Raw genomic sequence first — 24,846 nt, forward strand, 5'->3', positions numbered from 1 at the left:
CTGGGTGCCGTGTTTACCAGAAACGATCTTCCTTATAGTCTCTGTGGCATTGAGAATGAGTGGTGGAGGGATAGGGGAGGGAGTGTGATCAATGACTATACTTCGAGGGGTCTCTAGATACATGATTCGGTGAGATAACAGTCTAAAAAAGACGTCATCGTGATAGCCCCGGTGTGGCGACCGTTTTTATTCTGTGAGGATGTCCCATATAGCTACCACATTCCACTGCACTTGTAGGTGTAAGTGCTGTGGTGTTCGTCGCCACCGTCGAGGAATGTGCGACGCAGAGTGGTCTGAAATTGTTTTAAAGTCATTGTTCGTCGTTAACTCTGCGATAAAAGGATATCTTCCTGGAAGGTCAGCAGGTGGCAGGTTTATCTGCAAGGCCCGTCCCCGTCCGTGAAGAGTTACGCCGATAGCTGCGCCAGCGCTGTCCTCGTGCGGCAGCGACCAGCACGAGGCCCAGTGTCCGACCGGCCACACACACTGCAGCCATGAAGGCGGTGCTGGCCGTTCTGCTGGCCACGGCCGCTTTGACGGCGGCGTCTCGCTTCGGAATGCCGTATGGGCGAGCCGTTTCTCCAGGTAACTGCTCTTTCTGCTGTGGCTGCTGCCTGCGTCTCCTTTCGATATTATTGTGCTGTGGGCTTGGCGACCGAGTATTTATGTGATAATATAATTTAAAATTACTTTCTAATACACACTGATGAGCCAAAAGATTATAACCACCTATTTAATAGCTTTGGAAGGCAGTTCAGGAGCGGCGTGGATTCGACGAGCCGCTGGTAAGTTTGTGGTAACAGATGTCAATGTACAGGTTACGCAGTTACCGTCAGTTGTCGGCCGGTGTTTGTGGGCGCGGAGCTAGCGCCCCACAGGGTCTCGGCTGTGTCCACTCGCGTTGAGACTAGATCACTCTGGTAGCCGAGACATCAACGGTAGTTCGTTGTCATACTCTTCACAGCACTGTGGCACGGTTATGGCCTTATCAAAGACAGCTATTCCACTGGAAAATGCCATCGCCGTCGAAGAAGACATCAAGCAAGAAATGGAGCAGGTGGTCCGCAAAGATGTTCAATTACCCCACAACTGTCATCATGCCTTCCATTATTAACACAAGTGTCATGGAACATAGCACAGCCCCTAGCACAATACGGCCCCCACCAGCCTCTGTGGCGCGACGTGCGTTTCGAACGGCGTACCAGGACACGAAAGTCGACCTAGTGTAACGAGAAACGTGATTCATTCCACCAGCCGATGCGTTTCCATTGATCCATGGTCCAATCTCAATGATACCGTGTCCACTGAAATAGTAACTGACGATTACGTCTACCAAAAATGTTTCGCCTGTTCATACTAGGCCTCTTCAGTGGTCTATAACACAAAGAAAATTATTTAACACAAATATTTTGATAGAAGTGATGTAGCTATTACAGACAGCTCATTTAACTTATCTAAATGTTTACGAATATAGGGTGCCGCAGAAGGAATTGCCAGTATTCAGGGACATGACAGGAAAGACCTTTGAAGCAAAGAACTTCATATGAACATTTGCCCTAGTCCGATTGGTTTTCGAGACAGAACACATTAAATGTACGTTATTAGTTATTTTATGCATTACTCGATATATTTTCAGGCTTACAAATCTATACATGTACAACTATTAGTAAACATTAAAACATGCTATTTAAAAAGTATTAAATGCAAAATAAGTATTTTTGACACATTCGTCTCTAAGTATTATCGCAGACGTCACATGACAGCTCTTGTACAGTTCACAATAAATGTTCAAATATTTCACCATAAACTTCATTGTATTTGTGAACTGTTTGAGCGGTTCTAGGCGCTTGTCCGGATCCGCGCTGCTGCTACGGTCGCAGGTTCGAATCCTGAGTCGGGCATGGATGTGTGTGATGTCCTTAGGTTAGTTAGGTTTCAGTAGTTCTAAGTTCTAGGGGACTGATGACCTCCTATGTTAAGTCCAATAGTGCTTGGAGCCATTTGAACCATTTTAACCAAGCAGTTCATCTCGCGTATTCAGATTCTTTTCTACACATCAGACGTCGCCCAACCCTATCAACAAAAATCTAATTACGTAAGGTCTGGCGACCTTGGCGGCCAGTTAATTGTACTAGCACAAATTTATTTATCAGGGCAAGCGTGGCTGAGATGTTCCCTCGTACTTCTCGTAAAATGTGGAGAAGCGCTGTCACGCTGGAAGTACACTGCAGGCCGCGTCGCAACAGGAACATCCTCAAGGTGTCCAACAAACGAATTTTCTTTCAAATGCAAGTAATTCTGTCCCACCACTGACCTAAAAGAAACGCACATTAAATGTGTTCTATCGCGGAAACCATTCGGATCGGGACATGTGAAGTTTTTTGCTCCAAATGAATACTGACTATTCGCCTCGGACACCCTGTACATGGCTGTGTTTTTTACACCTGCATTCGTTTTTGTGTCCGTTTCATATATCCATGTGTTCTTCTGTAAGTATTACATGCACATAGTAGAGGTTTCTAAAGGATAGGTTACATTTAAGCATTAAATTTCAGGTAACTTATACCGTAGCGCACTGCATGTGGTCTTGCACACATGCTGACTCAGGTATTGTGGAAACTGTAGAGCGTGAGAGCATAATAGGATCCTTGGGTGGGACGGAGGGAGGGATGGAAATTTTTATTTATTTCGTTTTTAATGTAAACTGTGACTTAGTTTGGATATTGTTCTTCTGTTGTCGCTCTTTTGAACATTTTTTATATTATGAGCTTCTGTATAAAATATTCTTCCTGAATAGATCGTATTCCCTCTCTTTTGGTTTTATGGCATAAGACTCCCATAAAATTTTGGTGAACATTTTTGGAAAGCAGTGACCAATTAATTGTTATATTTTGACTAAAGTTCAGTCTTGATCACGTCATGTATGTTTTAATGATACAGGTAACCGGTTTCGGTTCTTTCTACAAAACCATCATCAGACCCATGGCTCCCTTAGGATGGTTTTGTAGAAAGAACCGAAACCGGTTACCTGTATCATTAAAACATACATGACGTGATCAAGACTGAACTTTAGTCAAAATATACTTCCATAAAACGCTCAGTTGCAAAAGACCGGATTTTTTTCTTATCTGTATGGTAAAACATAATTGGAGCAGCAACTGAGGAAAAATGGCTGCAGATATTAACAATATTCATACTGTCGTTCATCTTCTGTGGGCTGACTCACATATAAATTAAATATTTCCGGACATGCTGGTTAGCATTAACAGTTTGCTGAAAGACTCGTGTTACAGTGTCAGACATTGCATAACAACAGATATTGCGCACCACAACAGCAGTCTTGAGATCATGCAACAATAGTGACGTGGATGGTTACGACGCGTGTTCTGTGACATCTGGTCACTAGACACATCTGCTTCTCTCTCTTGCTCAACGAACGTAATGACACAGCGATGCGCTCGGGACAGAGTACGTGAGAGATGCGGATGCACAGACATGTGACAGCAACCGACCGGTACACTGAAATCATTGTTTCCAGCATTTTGAGTAATGGGAAGTGCTCATTTTTGTCAACAAGCGTCAAATCCGTGTCAGACTCATAAATATTTTTCCAGGCTAGTTTTATTTTTCTTATCCTGTGTTACCACCGACTGCGTTTCAGGTAATACAGTAAGGCATGAAACACACGTGTTAGAGAAGAAGTCTTGCCAGTTGCCAGTGGTGACTGTACAAATGAGTATGTCTACGTTGGGAATGACAACTGATTACCTTCCACCCCTATAATGAAGGCTGTAGTTTTCTCTTCTGTTGTCTCCATTCAAAGAAAAGGACTGGTAGGAGATAACGGCTTTACAACTTAATTACCTACAATTACAAGTTTAATTACCTACCAATTACTCAATCTTACGAAGTCATAAAAGAATGAAATGTTTCCAGGTGAAGAAGCAGACTCTAGAACAAATCGAGAGAATTATGTAATCGCTAGCCAGGATCGAATACGTGCACTTCGAAACTTACTTCTGCACGGACAGTAATGTTGGCGCATACACCGAAAAAAAGTATAGGCAGTTCCGTAGCATAGAGAAAAACTGATTGCCTCCGTCTAAATTATTGACCTCTAAATATATACAACGGCACTTCTGTGCAAATGTCCAGCATCTCGTCGTCTCGTATAGCGTCGACTTACATTACACGCTGAAAGAAAATATACTGATGTGCCAGTACACGCAATGTGCGCCGTACGCCGCTTAATAGGTTACAAAAAGGCGGGATTGTGACCAAGGGAACGATAGGGTGGGGTGTGGAAAAACGTTTCCAACTCTTAGTAGGTCTATGTATCGAGCAGAAAAGAATAGCAAAACAAAAGGTCTACCAATTACTGTACATTCGTTAATTTAAGCAGACGAGGCCAACAGCTGAAGATAAACACTGTGTCACCATGTGTCATTAGGTACAAACCATACAAAGTTATACATTAACCGTAGTTAGAACAATCAAGATTGTTGGTTAACCTAACTAGATCTGTAAGTTAGTATGAAAAACATAGTTTACTAATCACCGTAAAGATGACAAATTGATTTGCAGACAGACCTAGTGAAAAGGCTATTACTTATTTAGCTTTCAGCCAAAGCCTCCTTCAGAAAAGAAAACACACATTCACAGAGCAAGCATATCTCATGGATAAATGATCGCAATGTCTGGCAGCTCAGAACAGAATGAAACTGCCACGTTGAGCAGCAGTCTGGTTCTGGGCAGGGAATGGGGGCGAATGGCAGGGTATGGATGGGGGGAGAGAGGAGTGATGTGGAGTGTGCAGGGATTAGATGGAGGCATGTCAAGACTGCCAGGCACAGCATTGGAAGGCTGCGGGGTGAGGGAGTAGGGAGGAGGTGTGTGGGGGAGAGGAAAAGGGGAAGAGACTGGAATAGGGGGTGAAGAGCGGATGGATTGACCAGTCGAGTCACTTACTTATCCTGCCCCATCAGAGGATCAGGCCAACTATGAAAGCAGCCACGTCACATACCAGCTCTGCTGCAGTCATAGCACAACTACTTTTATTGATACAACATCCAACCAGCTGTCCATCAGGAAGAACTGCCGCCGCCAAACTATGAACAACAAGCAACTGGACGTAATGTGCTTGATTTCAATGGCCACTCGCATCCTACCTTCTGCCCTCAGCTTTTTTGAACTGGCCAAATGGGTTTTATCGCAACATATTTCCATTCCTGTAACTATCGTGGCCTCAGCCTTTGCTAATCTACTGTCCTACTACCTCCACCCAACAGTTTCCACCCTCTGTCCTATTGTCTCCTTCCTATTCACATCCGCTCACCCTCATTGTGTTCCAGCCTCTGACAATGCAATCACCCACCTTTCCCCTTCCCTGCTCTTCTCCCTTTCCCCTCCCTGTATGACCCCTCCCCACCTCTTTACCCTACGGTCTCCTAGTGCTGCAACTGGCAGTCTTGTTATGCCTCCATGTAGTGCCTGCGCACTCCATCAGACAGCAGTCTTCTCTCCCCCATCCATACCCTACTACCTCTCCCTCTCCTCTCTCCCACTCCACATTGTCACTCAACATACAGTTGCATTCTGGGTCGAGCTGCCAGAGATGGCCATTGTGTGTGCATGAAATGTGCTTGCTTGATGAATGTATGTGTGTTTTATTTTCTGAAGAAGGCTTTGGTTGGAGGCTAAATGCATAAAAATCTTTTCATTGTATCTGTCTGTAACCCAGCGTGTCACCTTTACGGTCAGTAGCAATCTATCCTTTCTAAAATATTGTTGACATTTAAACCTGAAGTTTCCATTGTTTGATTGTGTAGACAGTAATGTTATGCAAACACATTGCCGCCTTTCAACATGTCAATGGATTTTTTATACTATCTAACTTTCCTTTCAGTATATTCATTGAAATGGTATCGTCTGCTGCGAAATGTAAAATGTCTGTTGTATCATTAGTTTTATCCCTTGTGACTTGCACTTGCTGTAAGAGACATGTATACTTCATTCCTGGACCACTACCATTACTCATTGGAATTGATCCTGTTCAAAATGGTTCAAATGGCTCTAAGCACTATGGGACTTATCATCTGAGGTCAGCATTTCCCTAGACTTAGAACTACTTAAACCTAACTAACCTAAGAACATCACACGCATCCATCCCAGAGGCAGGATTAGAACCTGCGACCGCAGTAGCAGTGCGGTTCCGGACTAAAGCGCCTAGAACCGCTCGGCCACAGCTGCCGGCTGATCCTGTTCTCTCAACCTTCCGCTCTGTCAGATTCCCTAGAAGAAGGCGTTTCTTTGCAGGACTACAGTTGCTTTCATTCACGTCGCTATCTTTCCTTACATCGTTATCCTCTTGTACCTATCTCAAAGCATGAACTTGCGAAACAATAATTTCTGCATAGGCTTTTCCAACTGGACTTGCACTGCCAGACATTTTTCTCTGAATGTCAATCACACTTTGTCACTATCCTCTACTGACCTATCTACTGCCAGTGTACGCTCTCTCTCTGCTGGTACTAGGTTTCTTTGTTTCACTCATTTCCTATGTGGAATTGCGACGTGCATCACCTATCGCTACTTTGTTTGCACAACTTTTCATTGGTTTCTTCTCGAAAATATTTTCGATCCTTGGGAAAATCTCTTCGCATCTCTGCAAATTGCAACATCATGCACTCTCATTTTACTGTTAGTTTTCAATCTAACACTTCAGTTAACACGGATGATTCATTAGTTTCTCGAATGAAAACAGAACGATGAGGTATGCTACTACTCTCGCTATAATTCCTTGAAGAACCATTCTACTTCCTGACGCTCCAGTGGAATGTTGCATTTTCTGGTATAATTCCTATACCTGACCTCAAAATCATGAAGCACTTTTAATATTTTGCTCTGCTATTCTGCCTGACCAATTATATTAAATAAAGACTGTCTCAAGATTCCCACAAAATTGAACCAGAACAACACAATGCCGTTACGTGATTCTGAGATAAGAGAAATAACACAGAATGTCACAAGTGAAATAATATTTGAAATCAGATGCACAACCATCTGCCGTCGTGTTCTAATGGATAGAGCACCAGACTCCAGCCGTGGAGCTCGTGAGCTTAATCCCGTGTAGCAAGTGTCTATTTTTACTCGTTCCATTATGTCTCGGACGGCTCCAGGTCCACTCAGCCTGCTGTCAGAATACCGGGTATCTTCATAGTGGGTAAAAGGTAGACGTGACGACGGATTCACCACCCACATCCTCCTGGTGCCATGATGAAGGAAAGGCTGCACTCTGTCTGCAGTCAGGTAGAATTTGATTCATGGATTAACGTCACAGACTTAAGCCGTCGGCACATCGTCCCTGCTTTTGGACGTCACCGTTCAGGGTGCCTGGTTCAACGTACTACTGATCGCTCAAAAACGACGCGACTTGTGCATACACTAAGTGATCAAAAGTATCCCACGACAAGTACTATGATAGTTAGGCGGAAGGTGAGAGAATTTGGATTTCATGGTCGAGCGGTTGCTCATAAGCCACACATCACGCCGGTAAATGTCAAACGATGCATCGCTTGGTGTAAGGAGCGTAAACATTGGACCATTGAACAGTGGAAAAACGTTTTGTTGAGTGACGAATCACGGTACACAATGAGGCGATCCGATGGCAGGGTGTGGGTATGGCAAATGACCGGTGAACGTTATCTGCCGGCGTGTACAGTGCCAACAGTAAAATTCGGAGACGGTAGTGTTATGGTGTGGTCGTGTTTTTCATGGAGGGGGCTTGCACCAATAGTTGTTTTGCGTGGCACTATCACACCACAGGCCTACATTGATGTTTTAACCACTTTATTGCTTCCCACTGTTGAAGAGCAATTCGGGGATGGCGATTGCATCTTTCAACACGATAGAGCACCTGTTAATAATGCGCTGCCTGTGGCGGAGTGGTTACATGACAATAACATCCCTGTAGTGGACTGGCCTGCATAGAGTCCTGATCTGAATTCTGTAGAACACTTTAGGATGTTTTGGAACGCCGACTTCGTGCCAGGCCTCACCGACCGACATCGATATCTCTTCTAAGTGCAGCATTCTGTGAAGAATGGGCTGCCATTCCCATGAAACCTTCCAGTACCTGGCTGAACGTATGCCTGCGAGAATGGAAGTTATCATCAAGGCTAAGGGTGGGGCAACACCATATTGAATTCCATCATTACCGACGAAGAGCGCCACGAACTTGTAAATCATTTACAGCCAGGTGTCCGGATACTTTTGATCACATAGTCTACGATACGTATTCTCAACGTGGTATACGCGATCGCAGAGCGCTCCGGAGGCAGTTTTTGGCTGTACCTGGCTGGCTCACCACTGTTTACGAAGTGTACAGCCGTTTCAAAACGCACATTTGGTCCCTTGTTAATATGCTAGTCATGCTTTTCTCTCTGTAGTATACAACAGTTAAAGCTTCAATATCTTTGGCATGTCATAAGACAAAATGGAAAGTATCACTTCGAGTCAATAAGGACATCGTCTTATATAAGTTCCATCATGGACAGCGCGATACAAATTTACCAAATTCTCCAAATAAGATAAAAATTATTTCATCATTTCACTTTTGAGTAAAATAGTAGGCTAATTCTTACATTATGCCTGCTCCTATTCAGCAGCAGAATCTTTGCAATACGTGAAATACATAACTTAAAACAAGAAGTGCAAAGTATCAAACTGCAAGTAGTGCCAGGTGTCTTGTACATATATAAACCAACTATACAAAGTCACTTTTCAGGAACAGCGCACTAATATTTACATAACACCGAATTTTTTTTAGAATATTATTTTTTTACACTAATAATAGAATATCAGAACCTATAAGAAAACGCGAAGGGTAATAAAAAAAAAAAGAAATTGGTCGCCCTGAGACGCGAACCAGCACGCACGGGGAGTTACCTCACAAGTTTGCAACTCTCCTCAGTGCGCTACTCCGAGCACGAAACGTATGACCATGCTTTGCATCTTTCCATGCCCTGAAAGGTTTAGTCGTAAATATGTTATTAACTTTCATTTAACTATAAGATATTGTACCAACAACATGGTAGTTCTCATTGATCCTCGGTGTGTTGAAACGGCATAATGTAACTGGTTTATTTACCTTATTAACCCTTCTATTGCTGTTGATTCTGATATGGCAAAAATACAAATAAAAAATCAATGCAGTTGGGAAACGAACACATGTTCACCACTTTGCGGGTACATAAGCAACAATCGTAACAGTTTCTTTCCTTGATTTCTTGGAAAGTATGCCTTCGCATACTCGATATAAAAGACGAAATTCTATAATGAGGTAGTGCACGAAACTACCAAAATACAGATTTTCATATTAAAAACGCGTAATCATGAGTAGAAACAGAACACCCTGTAATCCTCCTCACTTCACCTATGGCCTTAGTTTGTTCCCTTCCCCCTTTTCCTGTAACCCTCTCTGCCATTATCGCTACATGAATAGCACATGAAACATTTTAATTTCAGTCATTTTTAATATGTGAGGATCATCATCATCATTTAAGACTGATTATGCCTTTCAGCGTTCAGTCTAGAGCATAGTCCCCCTTATAAAATTCCTCCATGATCCCCTATTCAGTGCTAACATTGATGCCTCTTCTGATGTTAAGCCTATTACTTCAAAATCATTCTTAACCGAATCCAGGTATCTTCTCCTTGGTCTATCCCGACTCCTCCTACCCTCTACTGCTGAACCCATGAGTCTCTTGGGTAAGCTTGCTTCTCCCATGCGTGTAACATGACCCCACCATCTAAGCCTGTTCGTCCTGACTGCTACATCTATAGAGTTCATTCACAGTTTTTCTTTGATTTTCTCATTGGGGACACCCTCCTGCCATTGTTCCCATCAACTAGTACCTGCAGTCATCCTAGCTACTTTCATATCCGTAACTCAACCTTATTGACAAGGTAACCTGAATCCACCCAGCTTTCGCTCCCGTACAACAAAGTTGGTCGAAAGATTGAACGATGCACAGATAACTTAGTCTTGGTACTGACTTCCTTCTTGCAGAAGAGAGTAGATCGTAGCTGAGCGCTCACTGCATTTGCTTTGCTACACCTCGCTTCCAGTTCTTTCACTGTGTTGGAATCCTGTGAGAATATGCATCCTAAGTACTTGAAACCGTTCACCTGTTCTTTGTTCCTACTATTTGGCACTCAATCCGTTTATATCTCTTTCCCACTGATATTACTTTCGTTTGGAGATGTTAATCTTCATACCATAGTCCTTACATATCTGATCTAGCTCTGAAGTATTACTTTGCAAACTTTCAATCGAATCTACCATCACAACTAAGTCATCTGCATATGCGAGACTGCTTATTTTGTGTTCACATATCTTAATCTCACCCAGCCAGTTTATTGTTTTCAACATATGATCCATAAATAATATGAACAACAGTGGAGACAGGTTGCAGCCTTGTCTTACCCCTGAACCTACTCTGAACCATGAACTCAATTTACCGTCGACTCTAACTGCTGCCTGACTATCTATGTAAAGACCTTTAATAGCTTGCAAAAGTTTGCCTCCTATTCCATAATCTCGTAGAACAGACAATAACTTCCTTCTAGGAACCCGGTCATACGCCTTTTCTAGATCTATAAAGCATAGATACAATTCCCTATTCCACTCGTAACACTTCTCCATTATTTGCCGTAAGCTAAAGATCTGGTCCTGACAACCTCTAAGAGGCCTAAACCAACACTGATTTTCATCCAATTTGTCCTCAACTAATACTCGCACTTTCCTTTCAACAATACCTGAGAAGATTTTACCCACAACGCTGATTAAAGACATACCGCTGTAGTTGTTACAATCTTTTCTGTTTCCATGTTTAAAGATTGGTGTGATTACTGCTTTCGTCCAGTCTGATGGAACCTGTCCCGACTCCACGCCATTTCAGTTATCCTGTGTAGCCATTTAAGACCTTACATTCCACTGTATTTGATGAGTTCCGACTTAATTTCATCCACCCCAGCCGCTTTATTGCACTGCAATATATTGACCATTTTCTCCACTTCCTCAAATGTGATCCTATTTCCATCATCATTCCTATTCCATTGTACATCGAAATCTGAAACATTACTGATCGTATTTTCACCTACATTGAGCAACTCTTCAAAATATTCCCTCCACCTGCCCAAGGCATCAACAGGATTCACCAGCAGATTTCCTGACCTGTCCATAATACTCGTCATTTCCTTCTTACCTCCCTTTCGAAGAATGGTTTTCCATCAGCTTGACCCAACGTCTCCAACCTGTTTCCAAAGTCTTCCCAAGATTTCTTCTTGGATGCTGCAATTATCTGTTTGGCTTTGTTTCTGTCTTCAACATACCTTTCTCTGTCTACCTTAGTTCTAGTATGTAGCCATTTTTGATATGCCTTCTTTTTCCTTTTACAGGCTGCCTTGACTGTGTCATTCCACCAAGCTGTTTGCTTCATCCTACCTTTATACACTACTGTTCCAAGACATTCTTAAGCCACTTCTAGTACTGTGTCCCTGTACCTTGTCCATTCCTTTTCCAATGACTGTAATTGCCTACATTCAACTAACTGGTACCTTTCTGAGATCACTGTTATGTACTTGTGCCTGATTTCCTTATCCTGAAGTTTCTCCACTCTTATCCTCCTACATATGGACCTGACCTGCTGTACTTTTGGCCTCACAATACCAATTTCACTGTAGATTAAATAGTGATCAGTGTCATCAAAGAATCCCCTGAATACACGTGTGTCCCTCACAGCCTTCCTGAATTCCTGATCTGTTATTATATAGTCAATGACAGATCTGGTTCCCCTGCCTTCCCAAGTATACCGGTGAATGTTCTTATGTTTAAAAAATGAGTTTATGATTACTAAGCCCATACTGGCACAGAAATCCAAGAGTTGTTTCCCGTTCCTATTGGCCTCCATATCCTCTCCAAATTTACCCATAACCTTTTCATACCCTTCTGTTCGATTTCCAATCCTGGCATTAAAATCACCCACGAGCAGAACACTGTCCTTGTCCTTTACTCTAACAACTATGTCACTGAGTGTGTCATGAAAACTATCCATCTTATCTTGATCTGTCCCCTCACAATACGAATATACTGACACAATCCTAATTTTCTTGTTAGACACTGTCAAATCTATCCACATCAGTCGTTCGTTTACGTATCTTACTGCAACTACGCTGGATTCCATTTCTTTCCTGATGTAAAGCCCTACGCCCCATTGTGCTATTCCTGCTTTGACTCCTGAAAGGTAAACCTTGTATTCTCCCACTTCCTCTTCTTTCTCACCCCTTACCCGAATGTCACTAACAGCTGAAACGTCCAAACGCATCTTACTTGCAGCCTCTGCCAGCTCTACCTTCTTCCCAGAGTAGCCCCCACTAATATTAATAGCTCCCCATCTCGTTACCATTCGTTTGCCGAGTCGTATCTTAGGAGTCCCTGGTTTGTCAATTGGAGGTGGGACTCCGTCACCTCCAAAGGTCCGAGGCATTTTGCTCTGATTGTTGCCAGCATCATATTTAAAGTACCAGGGAAGCAGGTTGCTAGCCTTACTTGCCGCGGGTCCCATTGGGTTTTACCCCTAACGGTTGAGGGACTAGCCGGTGGATTTGGTAGTCTTTGCTGTCTGAGCACGAAGGTGACCACGACTCAGAATATGTCCGAGATGCCCAGCCTTACTCCAAAGTAACTGGTATCCTGACTGTCAGGACAACTTACTTGGCCACTCATACGTTGCCCGTGGTTCATGAACTAGGACATGACAACAGGAACCCACATGACAATATATTGACGTACGAAATAAGATTTTATAACTAGAATTTTTATACCTGGACGAAGCTGTTGGGGTATTAATCTCATCTGAAGACGATAATCAAGTGCTGAAACCGGTAATGTAAATACTGTAATTTTTAAGTTTTTGTACAAAAATCTAATGAGTCGAATACTTCAGCTTTCAATATGTCAGTTTTAAAAAATTGTATCAATGATAGTTCCCTAGGTGTTAGATATTACTTTGAGATCCCAGAACGTTGACAGGCGGGCTTTTCTGGATGCAGTAGCATATTTCTTTATCTGACAATCAGTGGACTGTTTGTGGAGTCAAATGATGTTTGAGGTGCCTTCTCACAGTATGTATGCTGGTGGCTGGGACAAACTGGGCCAAATGTACACCAGCAATGAATCATAAAATCATTTGCTGATGTCCCGATCCAGAGCGCAGGTCGTAACATCAGGCCTCTCCCCTCTGTCTCAGTATTCTACAAGGTCGTCTTGGGCTTTCTTTTGCGTAAAGCCTTCATTTTGCACACTAAAAATGACTCAGTTACCAAGCCTGTTCTAAAACAAAACAGTGCTTAGTTGGCCCATATCGTTCTTAGAACTGCTGCTCATTCGTTGCACGTCATGATCCTGAAGCACAGGCCAAATCCTTGGAGGCCCTTTCTGCAGATAATGTGATTTGGTGCAGGCTTACCCATTGCGTCACTGCCTGGCGAGTTGCTTTCTCTTTTTGTGACTCTCCCTCACATGCCATACTAAAAGGCCGTATACCAACACACAGCCATCACCACCTGTCACATGAATCGCTCTGTTAATACCTCCGGTGCTTGAAAATAACAAGATTCAGCCTTTTTGGTGACACTCAAAGCAAAACACATGGTTTTACTTCGAGAGAAAATAACTGTCGAAGCCCTAACAACAACTTACTGTGTTACAAACTGCCTGTACTAGGAAGTGGAAGCCTAATAGCGGTGCGTGACTCAGTTAACAACATATCCACTTCGTTGTTCTGCGTCTCACATCCTTAACCTATTAATTTCACCTTCTATTACCAGCGGTGTTGTTGACAATAGAATGCGGTGCAACATATGAACTCTGATTACGAATACTCTGACAAAACTGCACTGGCAGATGTTGGTACACCAGTAAATGAATAGCAAACCAATCTGGTAAAATCGTTACATGTTCCCGAGGGCCCGTGGCTTGGGTAGGTGTACATTCGTCATCTCCATTCCTCCGTTACATTCCATACTTGTGTTCACTGCCTCCATGAACCACTGACCTTTCTGTTGGTGAGGTGGCTTGCGTGCTTCAGCAAATGCAGATAACCTTACCACAGATGCAGCCACAACGAAGCTGAGATGGTGAAAAGACGGAAGAAACGTGTGGTGAGATAAGAGAAATTATTCAGGTAGTTAAGGGAGACGAAAGTTTAATAATGATGGAGGACTGGAATCTGATAGCTGTAAAACGAAGAGAAAGAGAGATTGTAGGTAAATATGGTCTGGGGGAAACAAATGAAAGAGAAAGTTGCCTTAGAATTTTATAGACAGCGTAATTTAATCACAGCTAAAACTTGACTTAAGAATCGTGAAAGAAGGTTGTATACCTGGAAGAGACATGGACACACCAGAAGGCTTCAGATACATTTTATATGGTAAGACAGAGATTTAAGATTCAGATTTTAAATTGTAAGACATTTCCACGGGCGGGTGTGAACTCTCACCACAATTTTATGGATATGAACTGTAGATTAAAATTAAAGAAATTGGAAAAAGATAGGAAATTCAAGAGATGGTACCAGCATAAGCTACAAAATCAGAGGTTGTTGAGAATTACAGAGGGAGCATCAGGCAACGACTGAGTAGACCAGGGGAAAGGAATACAGTAGAAGACGAAAGAGTAGCTTTGAGAAACGAAATAGTGAAGGCAGCACAGGATCAAATAGGTAAAACGAAAAGGAACAGTAGAAATCCTTGGACAACACAGGAGATACCGAATTTTACTGATGGAAGGAGGAAATATAAAAATGTGATAAATGAAGGAGGCGAATGCGAAATGAGAGTGACAGGAAGTGCAAAATGGCTAAGCAGGAGTGGTGTAGGACAATTGTAAGGATTTACAAACACATTTCACTAGGGGAAAGATAGATACTTCTTGTAGCAAAATTAAAGAGCTCTTTGGAGAATTGAGAAGCAGATGATGAATATAAAGAGATCCTACAGAAAACCAGTCCTAAGCAAAGAAGGAAAAGTTGAAAGGTTGGAGGAGTATATAGAAGGACTGTGCAAGGCAGACGCACTTGCCGTATTACAGAAATGCAAGAGGGTATAGGTGAAGACGAGGTGGGGAATATAATACCGAGAGAAGAATTTGACGGAGCACTGAAAGATCCATGTCGAAACAGGGAATAGACAACATTCCGTCAGTACTACTGATAGCCTTGGGAGAGCCAACTACGATAAAAATCTTCCATCTGGTGTGAAAGATATGTGAGACAAACGATACACCCTTAGACTTCAAGAGGAATATAATAATTCCAACTCAAAAGAAGGCAGGTGCTGACAGGTGTGAATATTAATGAACCATCAATTTCATAAGTCATGGTTGAAAATACTAACACGAATTCTGTTACAGAAGAGTGGGAAAACTAGTAGAAACCGACCTCTGGGAAGAACTGTGTGGACTCTGGAAATATGTAGGAACGCTTGAGGCAATACTGACCCTACAACTTATCTCAGATCTTACAGGATAATGTAATGTATTCGAATTAAATCAGCTGATCCTGAGGAAATTACGTTAAGAAATGAGACACTGATAGTTGTAGATGAGTTCTGTTATTTCGGAAGCAAAATACATGATGAGGGCTAAAGTAGAGAGGATATAAAATGTAGACTTGAATCGCCAAGAAAAGCGTTTCTGAAGAAGAGAAATTTGTTGACATCGAAAGATTTAAGTGATAGGAAATCTTTTCTGAAGTATTCCTATGGAGTGTAGCCATGTCTGGAAGTGAGACATGGACGATAAACAATTTAGACAGAAAGAGAATACAAGCTTTTGAAGTGTGGTACTATAGAAGAATGCTGAAGATTTGATGGGAAGATCACGTAACTAATGAGGAGGTACTGAATACAATTGCGGAGTAAAGGAATTTGTGTCACAACCCGACTAGAAGATGGTTGACAGGACACATTGTGAGACATCAAGGGATCACCAATTTAATAACGGAGTGAAGTGTGTGGCGTAAAAACTGCAGAGGAAGACGAAGAGATGATTGCACTAAGGAGATTTAGAAGAATGTACGTTGTAGTACACGTAGTTATTCGGAGATGATGAAGCAAGCACAGAATAGAGCGGCATGGCGAGCAGCACGAAACCAGTCTTCGTACTGTAGACCAGAACAACAACATTCGTTATATCAATTGTACAGAGTTACAAGTCGTTTAATCAGAATTCACAGAGATCATGCGACCATAACCACTTCTGAACGACATGGCACTACTGCCTCCAACGAAACCGTTACTCGCATATGAATTTACAAGTATAAGCTGACACAACGCTGTTATGCTGTGGTATATGTTTGATGCTCTCTGGCGTGCGGGATTTAAAACCACAACGCCAGGGTAGTTTAGGATCTGCTGGTAATTAATATTTCAATATTCCGAAAGACAAAAAATTATCTAAATCTACCGTCCTCACGATCCAGAAGTCGGCAGTGATAACACAATCACAACAATGAAACATTAAACAGCTAGAGGAAACAAATCATCACGTGTACCAACATGAGTTGGAGTGTAGGTGTATCGCACGGCACAAGCTTTGCTCATTAATTGTTCATCTAACAGGTAAGTCAGCGTAACTCGTCCAAAACAGGCCAGGAAGGCCCAACGGCACCGACCGGCCGCCATGTCATCGTCGGCCCACAGTTGTCACTGGTTGGGGATATGGAGGGGCATGTGGTCAGCACACCGCTCTCCCAACCGTACGTCAGTTTCCGAGACCGGAGCCGCTACTTCTGAATCAAGTAGCTCCTCAGTTTGCCTCAGAAGGGCTTAGTGCGCCCCGCTTGTCAACAGCGCTCGGCAGACCGGATGGTCACCCATCAAAGTGCTAGGCCAGCCCAACAGTGCTTAACTTCGGTGATCGGACAGGAACCGGTGTTACTACTACGACAAGGCCGTTGGCCAAGTCAGCTTAAAATTGTCACAAATCAAAACATACTTTTGTACTTGATTAGACGTATCAAGTTAACATGAATAAAAGCAAGTTGATCATGCCATAGATATGGGGCTGACGTTCGCTGCACGTCCGACTCTTTCAACACCAACCACATCCTCCTTGAACAATGGCGTGCCACCCCCACTGCTAACCTTTCTGTGTCGCAATGACGTCAGACCATTCACGTTAAGATTATTTATCTCATACTATAACGGCTTAAATAGATGCCTCCAGTGAAGCCAATTTCAGAGCGATACATTACATAATTCCTCCTACTTCCTAACTCTGACAGACCGTAATTTCACAATCGACTATTTTTCCTTTCTTGGACCAGGCTACCAGCTACGAGGGCTCAGCTGAGACGTGTCTGTCCCTGCAAACTAAGTCCTATTTTTATGTTCGTCATTCTCAGTATTCTTACTCCAGCCTTCCAGAATTTCAGATGCAGCAATCTGCACTCCCATTATGTTCACTTGAATTTTGTGTGCGTCTACTCCTTCCAGTGCGACAATGGCTGCTCGTGTCTTCAAGAATCCGTATCGTCAAACTCAGTTAAAATTTGAAAATCTCATGAGCCCTAGCTCGAATCACGATGCTGTTTTCACCAATCTCACTTTTATACACTCTCACATCCATCTTCAAATGTTTCCAGCTGATTACTTATCTCTGTCGTTACTTTAATCTACACTACTGGCCATTAACATTGTTACACCACGAGGAAATGCAGATGATAAATGGGTATTCATTGGACAAATATATTATACTAGAAGTGACATGTGATTACATTTTCACGCCATTTGGGTTCATAGATCCTGAGAAATCAGTAGCCAGAATAACCACCTCTGGCCGTAATCACGGCCTTGATACGCCTGGACATTGAGTCAAACAGAGTTTGGATGGCGTGTACAGGTACAGCTGCCCATGCAGTTTCAACACGATACCACAGTTCATCAAGAGTAGTGACTGGCGTATTGTGACGAGCCAGTTCCTCGGCCACCATTGACCAGACGTTTTCAACTGGTCATAGATCAGGAGAATGTGCTGGCCAGGGCAGCAGTCGAATACTATCTGTATACAGAAAGGCCTGTACAGGACCTGTAACTTACGGTCGTGCATTATGCTGCTGAAATGTAGGGTTTTGCAGGGATCGAATGAAGGGTAGAGCCACGGGTCGTAACACATCTGAAATGTAACGTCCACTGTTCAAAGTGCCGTCAATGCGAACAAGAGGTGACCGAGACGTGTAACCAATGGCACCTCATACCGTCACACCGGGTGATACACCAGTATGGCGATGACGAATACACGCTTCCAATGTGCGTTCACCGCGATGTCGCCAAACACGGATGCGACCATCATGATGCTGTGAACAGAACCTGGATTCATCCGAAAAAATGACGTTTTGCCATTCGTGCACCATCGCAGGCCCTCCGGTCTGTGATGCAGCGTCAAGGGTTACCGCAGCCATGGTCTCCGAGCTGATAGTCCATGCTGCTCAAACGTCGTCGAACTGTTCGTGCAGATGGTTGTTGTCTTGCAGACGACCCCATCTGTTGACTCAGGGATCGAGACGTGGCTGCACGATCCGTTACAGCCATGCGGATAAGATGTCTGTAATCTCTACTGCTAGTGGTACGAGCCCGTTGAGGTCCAGCACGGCGTTCCGTATTACCCTCCTGAATCCACAGATTCCATATTCTGCTAACAGTCATTGGATCTCGACCAACGCGAGTAGCTATGTCGCGATACGATAAACCGCAGTCGCGATAGGCAACAATCCGACCATCAAAGTCGGAAACGTGATTGTACGCATTTCTCCTCCTTACACGAGGCATCACAACAACGTTTCACCAGGCAACGCCGGTCAACTGCTGTTTGTGTATGAGAAATCGGTTGGAAACTTTGCTCATGTCAGCACGTTGTAGGTGTCGCCACCGGCGCCAATCTTGTGTGAATGCTCTGAAGAGCCAATCATTAGCATATCACAGTATCTTCCTCCTGTCGAATAAATTTCGCGTCTGTAGCGCGTCATCTTCGTGGTGTAGCAATTTTAATGGCAAGTAGTGTACGAAGTTATTAAGGCTGGGATGGGTGTGTGATGTGAAATGATACAGCACTGCCGTGCCTCAACTTTACGCAAATTAAATTTTGGAATTTGAAACTCAGGTGATAATAATGCAATGAAATTCTTAGAAGCTTGAATCAAAGGATCTTGTATCAGATATACTAGCTGGAGGGAATGTGTGTACGCACGTAAGAGAGCTCCTACTATGAAAGACATGTGTCTGTTGTTATATAGATGATGTAAACGTTACTGTACGACCACTTCAAATGCAGCATTTATTAAGTGCCTGACTCAGCTCCGTTATCAGGAAAGGAAATATACGGTGAGGTGACAATTTTTATAGGATATCTCGCAATATCGTGTCGGAACTCCTTTTGCCCGACGTAGTGCAGCAGCTCGATGTGGCGTGGACTCAACAAACCGTTGGAAGTCTCGCGTAGAAGTAGTGAGCTATATTGCGTTTATAGCCATCCATAATTGCGAAAGTGTTGCTGGTGCAGGATTTTGTACTTGAACTGACCTCACGATTATGTCCCGTAAATGTTCGATGGGATTCTTGACGGGGATCAGAGTGGTAAAATCATTCACTCAAACAGTCTATTCTTGAAAGTAATCGCGAACGATTGTGCCCCGGTGACATGGCGCATTGTGACCCACAAGCATTCCATGGTTGATTGGGAACGTCGATTTCATGAATGGCTGCAAATAGACTCCAGGTAGCTGAACATAACCATTTGCAGTCAATGATCGGTTCATTTGGCCCAGAGGACCCAGTCTATTCCATGTAAACACAGCCCACACTATTATGGAGCCATCACCAGCTTGCACAGCACCTTGCTGACAACTTTGGTCCGGCCGGCCAGGGTGGCCGAGAGGTTCTAGGTGCTTCATCTGGATCCGGGCGACCGCTCCAGACGCAGGTTCGAATCCTGCCTGGGGCATGGATGTGTGTGATGTCCTTAGCTTAGTTAGGTTTAAGTAGTTTTAAGTCCTAGTGGACTGATGACGTCAGATGTTAAGTCCCATAGCGCTCAGAGCCATTTGAACCATTTGAACAACTTGGGTCCATGACTTCGTGGAGTTTTGCCACATTCGGACAGTAGCATAGCTCTCCCAACAGATATGGGGGCTCATCTGGCCAGGTCATAGTTGTCAGTCATCTAGTCCAGCCGATATGGTGAGGAACCCAGCAGAGGCACTGCAGGCAATGTCGTGTTGTTAACAAAGGCACCCGGGTCGGTTGTCTGCTGCCATAGCCCATTAATTCCAAATTTCGCCACACAGTCGGAACAGATACGTTCGCCTTACATCACCCATGGATCTCTACGGTCACGTTGCCTATCTGTTAACATCTCTACGCTAACGTCACTGTTCTCGGTCATAAAGGGATGGACTGCGGTCACTGATTTGTCCTGGTAAGAGGTTATGCCTGAAATTTGTGTATTCTCGGTATAGTCTTGACGCTGTGGGTTTTAGAATATTGAATCCCCTAACGGTTTCCGAAATGGAATGTCTGATGGGTCTAACTTCAACAACTATTGCGTGTTCAAAGTCAGTTAATTGCCATCGTGAAGCCATAATCACGTCGGAAATTTTTTCACATGAATCAGCTGTGTACAAATGACAGCTCCGCCAATGCACTGCCTTTACACACTTTGTGTGCGCGATACTATCACCATCTGTATATGTGCATATCGCTGTGACGTTTGTCATCTCACAAGGGAAACTCCCCATCGCGCCACGTTCAGATTTAGCAGTAAAATTACTCAGAGAATAGCCTGTCAAAAACTGAACCAATGAAGCATGAAAATAAGAACAAGGCGTATTGAACTGGAGAAAAGATGCAAAGCAGAAACAGTGAACATACCAAGCTCAAGACATGCAACATCGAGCGACTCCTGAGAACCACATCAAGGCTGTATGGTCGCGGTGTTGGACCGCAAAATGGGAGATCTGTATCCACACCTCCCTCTTCATCCATTTTTTCCGAATATTTATGAACTGCCCGTTCAGTCATTGGCATGATTGTTCTCCTTCTGTAGTCTCGAAAATTGTCATACTATACATTGCTTATAGCATGTGATTCATATGGTAAGAACATTGAGCTGTGTTGCGGCTCACATTGGTGCCATTGGTAGGTTGGCATCGTGTAATAGGGATAGTCGCATCTCGTTTTCTTCTTGTGTTTACAGGCGCCACTACATTTGCTAGCGTTGTCTGTCTGCGAGTGGCAGCAGCAGCAGTTATCGATATCTAGTACGGTGGTACTATCTTTGGAGGGATGTCAAGTGTTTTCGGGGTCGGAGTGTGTCGGGGAGTTCAGTTGGGGCGGAGGAGCAGTGTGGACCGGCCGCGCGGGGGGGACATCCCAGGATCGCTGGCGGCATGCAGGCACTGCCACATCGAGGGGCTACAGTTGCGAGGGCCACAACCTCGTTGTCCACCAGACCCAGAGAGTTTGAGCCGAGTGAACATTAACCCAGTAGTGAAGCCTACTACCCTCAATAGGCTGGCCCCTTATTGCCAACTCACAAATGAGGTGGCCCTTCCTCAACAGGCTGATCCCGGGGCACTGCCTCACTGCCATTAGAATCGATCACCTGAAACAACAAAATAGCAAAGACAAATATCGTGTAACACTGGCAGAGTTACAATTTGAACCAACGGTAACTATAATTGCAATATTACAATCATAATCACGCTCTGCTACCACTGAGACCTGGGTTATTAGGGGAAGGCATGATTCAGTGTGGATAGGGCCGTAATCAGATACCGTTGGTTGTTCAGTCTTTTTACAAATCACGTACACCTTATTTGGAAACAATTGCAAATAAAGTTGACAATAAGCAACAACTATCAGGTCTGACTTTAATGAGACAATATCTAATTAAAATTTTTTTTAAACAGGTTGCTCTCACGGCTGAAGGCCTTATTGACCAGAAATTCAAATTATCTCTCGGCTGAAGGCCACAATAGTAATAACTTAAAAAACAATTTGACGGATGAAGACCTGGATAGCAAATTCTTAAGAACCAGTTTAAGTTCTCCAGGACATACTAAAATATTTTTAAAGACAACCATCAAAATTTCACTACTAAGAGACAATATTCAATTAAAAATTCTTAAGACCAACTGCATCCACGGTTGAAGGCCTTATTGACAAGAAATTCAAATTATTTGTCGGCTGGAGTCCCCAATAGTAATAACTCAAAAAACAATTTGACAGCTGAAGGCCTGGATAACAAAGTCTTGAGAAGCAATTAAACTTCTGAAAGCGATATTTAAAGAACTATCATCAACAATTCAGAGTTAAGATATTTTGTCTGATTAAAATTTCTTAAGACAAATTACACTCACGGCTGAAGGCGTTATTAACAAGGAATTCAAACTGTTTGTCGGCTGAAGGCCCTAACAGTAATAATTCAAAATTAAATTTTTTTTTTTTTGTTCTAAGTCACATAAAATATTTTTGTTAAAAAATTTCTGACCAAACCAAGAGAGAAGTGGACCTCAGACAGTGCTCCAAGGATCGACCTGGGAAAGTCGCTCAACTTCGTAAACGATGAGACAGGCAGCCAAGAGTTGTATTCACTTAACCGGATGGTAACTCAAACCAGTGACAGTTTAAACGCAGACCAACACTCTTGCCAAAACCTACCTAACGTCTGATAGCCAATACAATGATGAAATAACCCAGGCAAGGCGGAACTGGCAGACAGCACTGCATCTTCAGAATCCAGTGCTTAGAACATCCAGAAGCAGAAGGAAGCACTATGACCAAATTAGTCCAAAGGAAACAAAATATCCGAACCACAATCAAGGAGGCTATTGAACTACATGCCTTACCGGACAGCAGCGGCAAGTGCGGCGAAAATACACTAACCTCCAGCTCAGGTAACTGGGGCGTTAATGGCCACTAGGCAGAAAAAATACTGCTGGCCGAACCTCACCAACAATAACACAAGGAATTCAATGATTAATAATAAGAAGTGGAAGACAGCTAATAAATTTGGCCAACTCCAAACACTCCACTCGTTGCTCTTCATCTCAGCGACGCTGCGAGCAGCAAGGCGCAAACAAACGGCGTGATCTCAAAATAGTGGAGGTGCCACTACTGGGTTAATGTTCACTCAGCTCAAACGTCCTGGGTCCGGTGGACAACGAGGTTGTGGCCATCGCAACTGCAGCCCCTCGATCCGGCAGTGCCTGCGTGCCGCCAGCGGTCCTAGCATGTCCTCGCACTGCCTGACCTCGCTGCTGCTCCGTCCCAACTGAACTCCCTGACATGCTCCAAACTGGAAAACACTTGACGTCCCTCCAAAGATAGTACCAGCGTACTAACCGCTGCTGCTGCCACTCACGGACAGACAATGCTAGCAAACATAGTGGCGCCAGTAAACACAAGAAGAAAACGACACGCCACTATACCTATTACATGATGCCAACCTACCAACGGCACCAATGTGAGCCGCAACACGACTCAGATATATTACCATCGCAAGTAAATGTTATGAATAGTGAGAGTATGCTCGATGCCTCGTAGACCTCTCATAGAGGTGTGAGCTATGACACAACGAAGTAAAATAAGAGTCAAAGCTTCCAAAATGTAACGGAAGAGGCACAACATGTGGTACTTGTGTACGGCAAATAGGAGGTACTTATATAGGGAGGTCCTTTCATTAGACGTCGCTGTTGCAGACGGACGTTACATCACGATACAGACACACATTTGAATACAGCGAACAGACATGTCACAGACCGGAAGGCCAGTTCATAATTTTGTGCTAAGAAAGTGGGGCGTGAGTGAGTTTTGAACCCAGATTTCTCTCTAAGCAGTCCAACACCGTGACCACGTGACCACGAGGCCACAGTCGCTTACATTCTCTCGACGTTGCAGATGTTGACATTTGACCGTCCACTGTTTCCATTTTGCCTCTTTTTCGCACAGTTCAGTACACCTTCTTCCTGTTTTCGTGCTTCATCTTTGTTCAGTTTTTGACGGGCTGTCCAATTGCCCGTCTTACCACTAAATGTGAGGGGGCTGCGATGGGGAGTTTCCGTTGTCAGTGTGTAGTGTGTTCCTCTTCAGCCTTTGCCTCCGGGTTGCAAACAAAAGGGTAGGCGGCCGGTGTTGTCGGTTGCAGGCGCGCCGGAGGAGTGCTGCCAGGACGGGGTGCCGGTGTGCTCGCAGCTGAGCCGGCGGCTGCGGATACCCGACCTCGGCTGCGAGCTGCTGTGCCGCGGCCAGGGACAACCCGGCTCGCTGGGCTGCAGCTACCGCGCGCCAGTGCCCGCCTGCAGCTGCCGCAACGACGCCGCCCCCTCCACGGCGCCGCCCCCAGAGGCGGAGGCCGACTCCGCGGCGCAGCCGGAGCTGCGCATGCTCGGCACCAGAGTACCGGACCTCAGAACTCTGCCGCGCACGAGATTCTAATAAGGGACGTCGTCTTGTACCTGGCAGCATATATGTCGTCAAATTACAAAACTTATTTCATACGTTCAAATAACTTACGGGTTTGCTGCCGGGTGACGTCGTCGAACACCGCCGATATTTCGACAGCAGCACACCCTGCCATTCTCAAGGCACAAATGCAGGGAAGAAAAAATGTGCAAGCAAATTTAATACCTCGGTTCATAGACGAGAAACAAGGAAGAAACCACACACAGAACAAGTGTCAACACACCCAAAGATAATCAACATCAGAAATATCGATAGTTACTGTTAATC

The 24,846-nt window shown here is 44.0% G+C and overlaps 1 protein-coding gene across 1 annotated transcript; it reads left to right on the forward strand.

Moving 5' to 3' along the window:
- Positions 1 to 460: 460 nt before the first annotated feature.
- On the forward strand, positions 461 to 24,712 carry LOC124802868. Its single transcript, XM_047263909.1, has 2 exons — positions 461 to 585; positions 24,263 to 24,712. The coding sequence occupies exons 1-2, from the start codon at positions 495 to 497 to the stop codon at positions 24,550 to 24,552; spliced, it is 381 nt and encodes a 126-aa protein (XP_047119865.1). The 5' UTR covers positions 461 to 494; the 3' UTR covers positions 24,553 to 24,712.
- The last annotated feature ends 134 nt before the right edge of the window (positions 24,713 to 24,846 follow it).

This window comes from Schistocerca piceifrons, chromosome 6 (genome assembly GCF_021461385.2).
Source record: "Schistocerca piceifrons isolate TAMUIC-IGC-003096 chromosome 6, iqSchPice1.1, whole genome shotgun sequence".
Taxonomy (NCBI): Eukaryota; Metazoa; Arthropoda; class Insecta; order Orthoptera; family Acrididae; genus Schistocerca; species Schistocerca piceifrons.

Bases quoted from the DNA above. Each gene is read 5' to 3' on its own strand.
- LOC124802868 (XM_047263909.1), top strand. From the start codon at position 495: ATGAAGGCGGTGCTGGCCGTTCTGCTGGCCACGGCCGCTTTGACGGCG. The intron at 586-24,262 runs GTAACTGCTCTT...TGTCGGTTGCAG, and splicing joins TGGGCGAGCCGTTTCTCCAG to GCGCGCCGGAGGAGTGCTGC.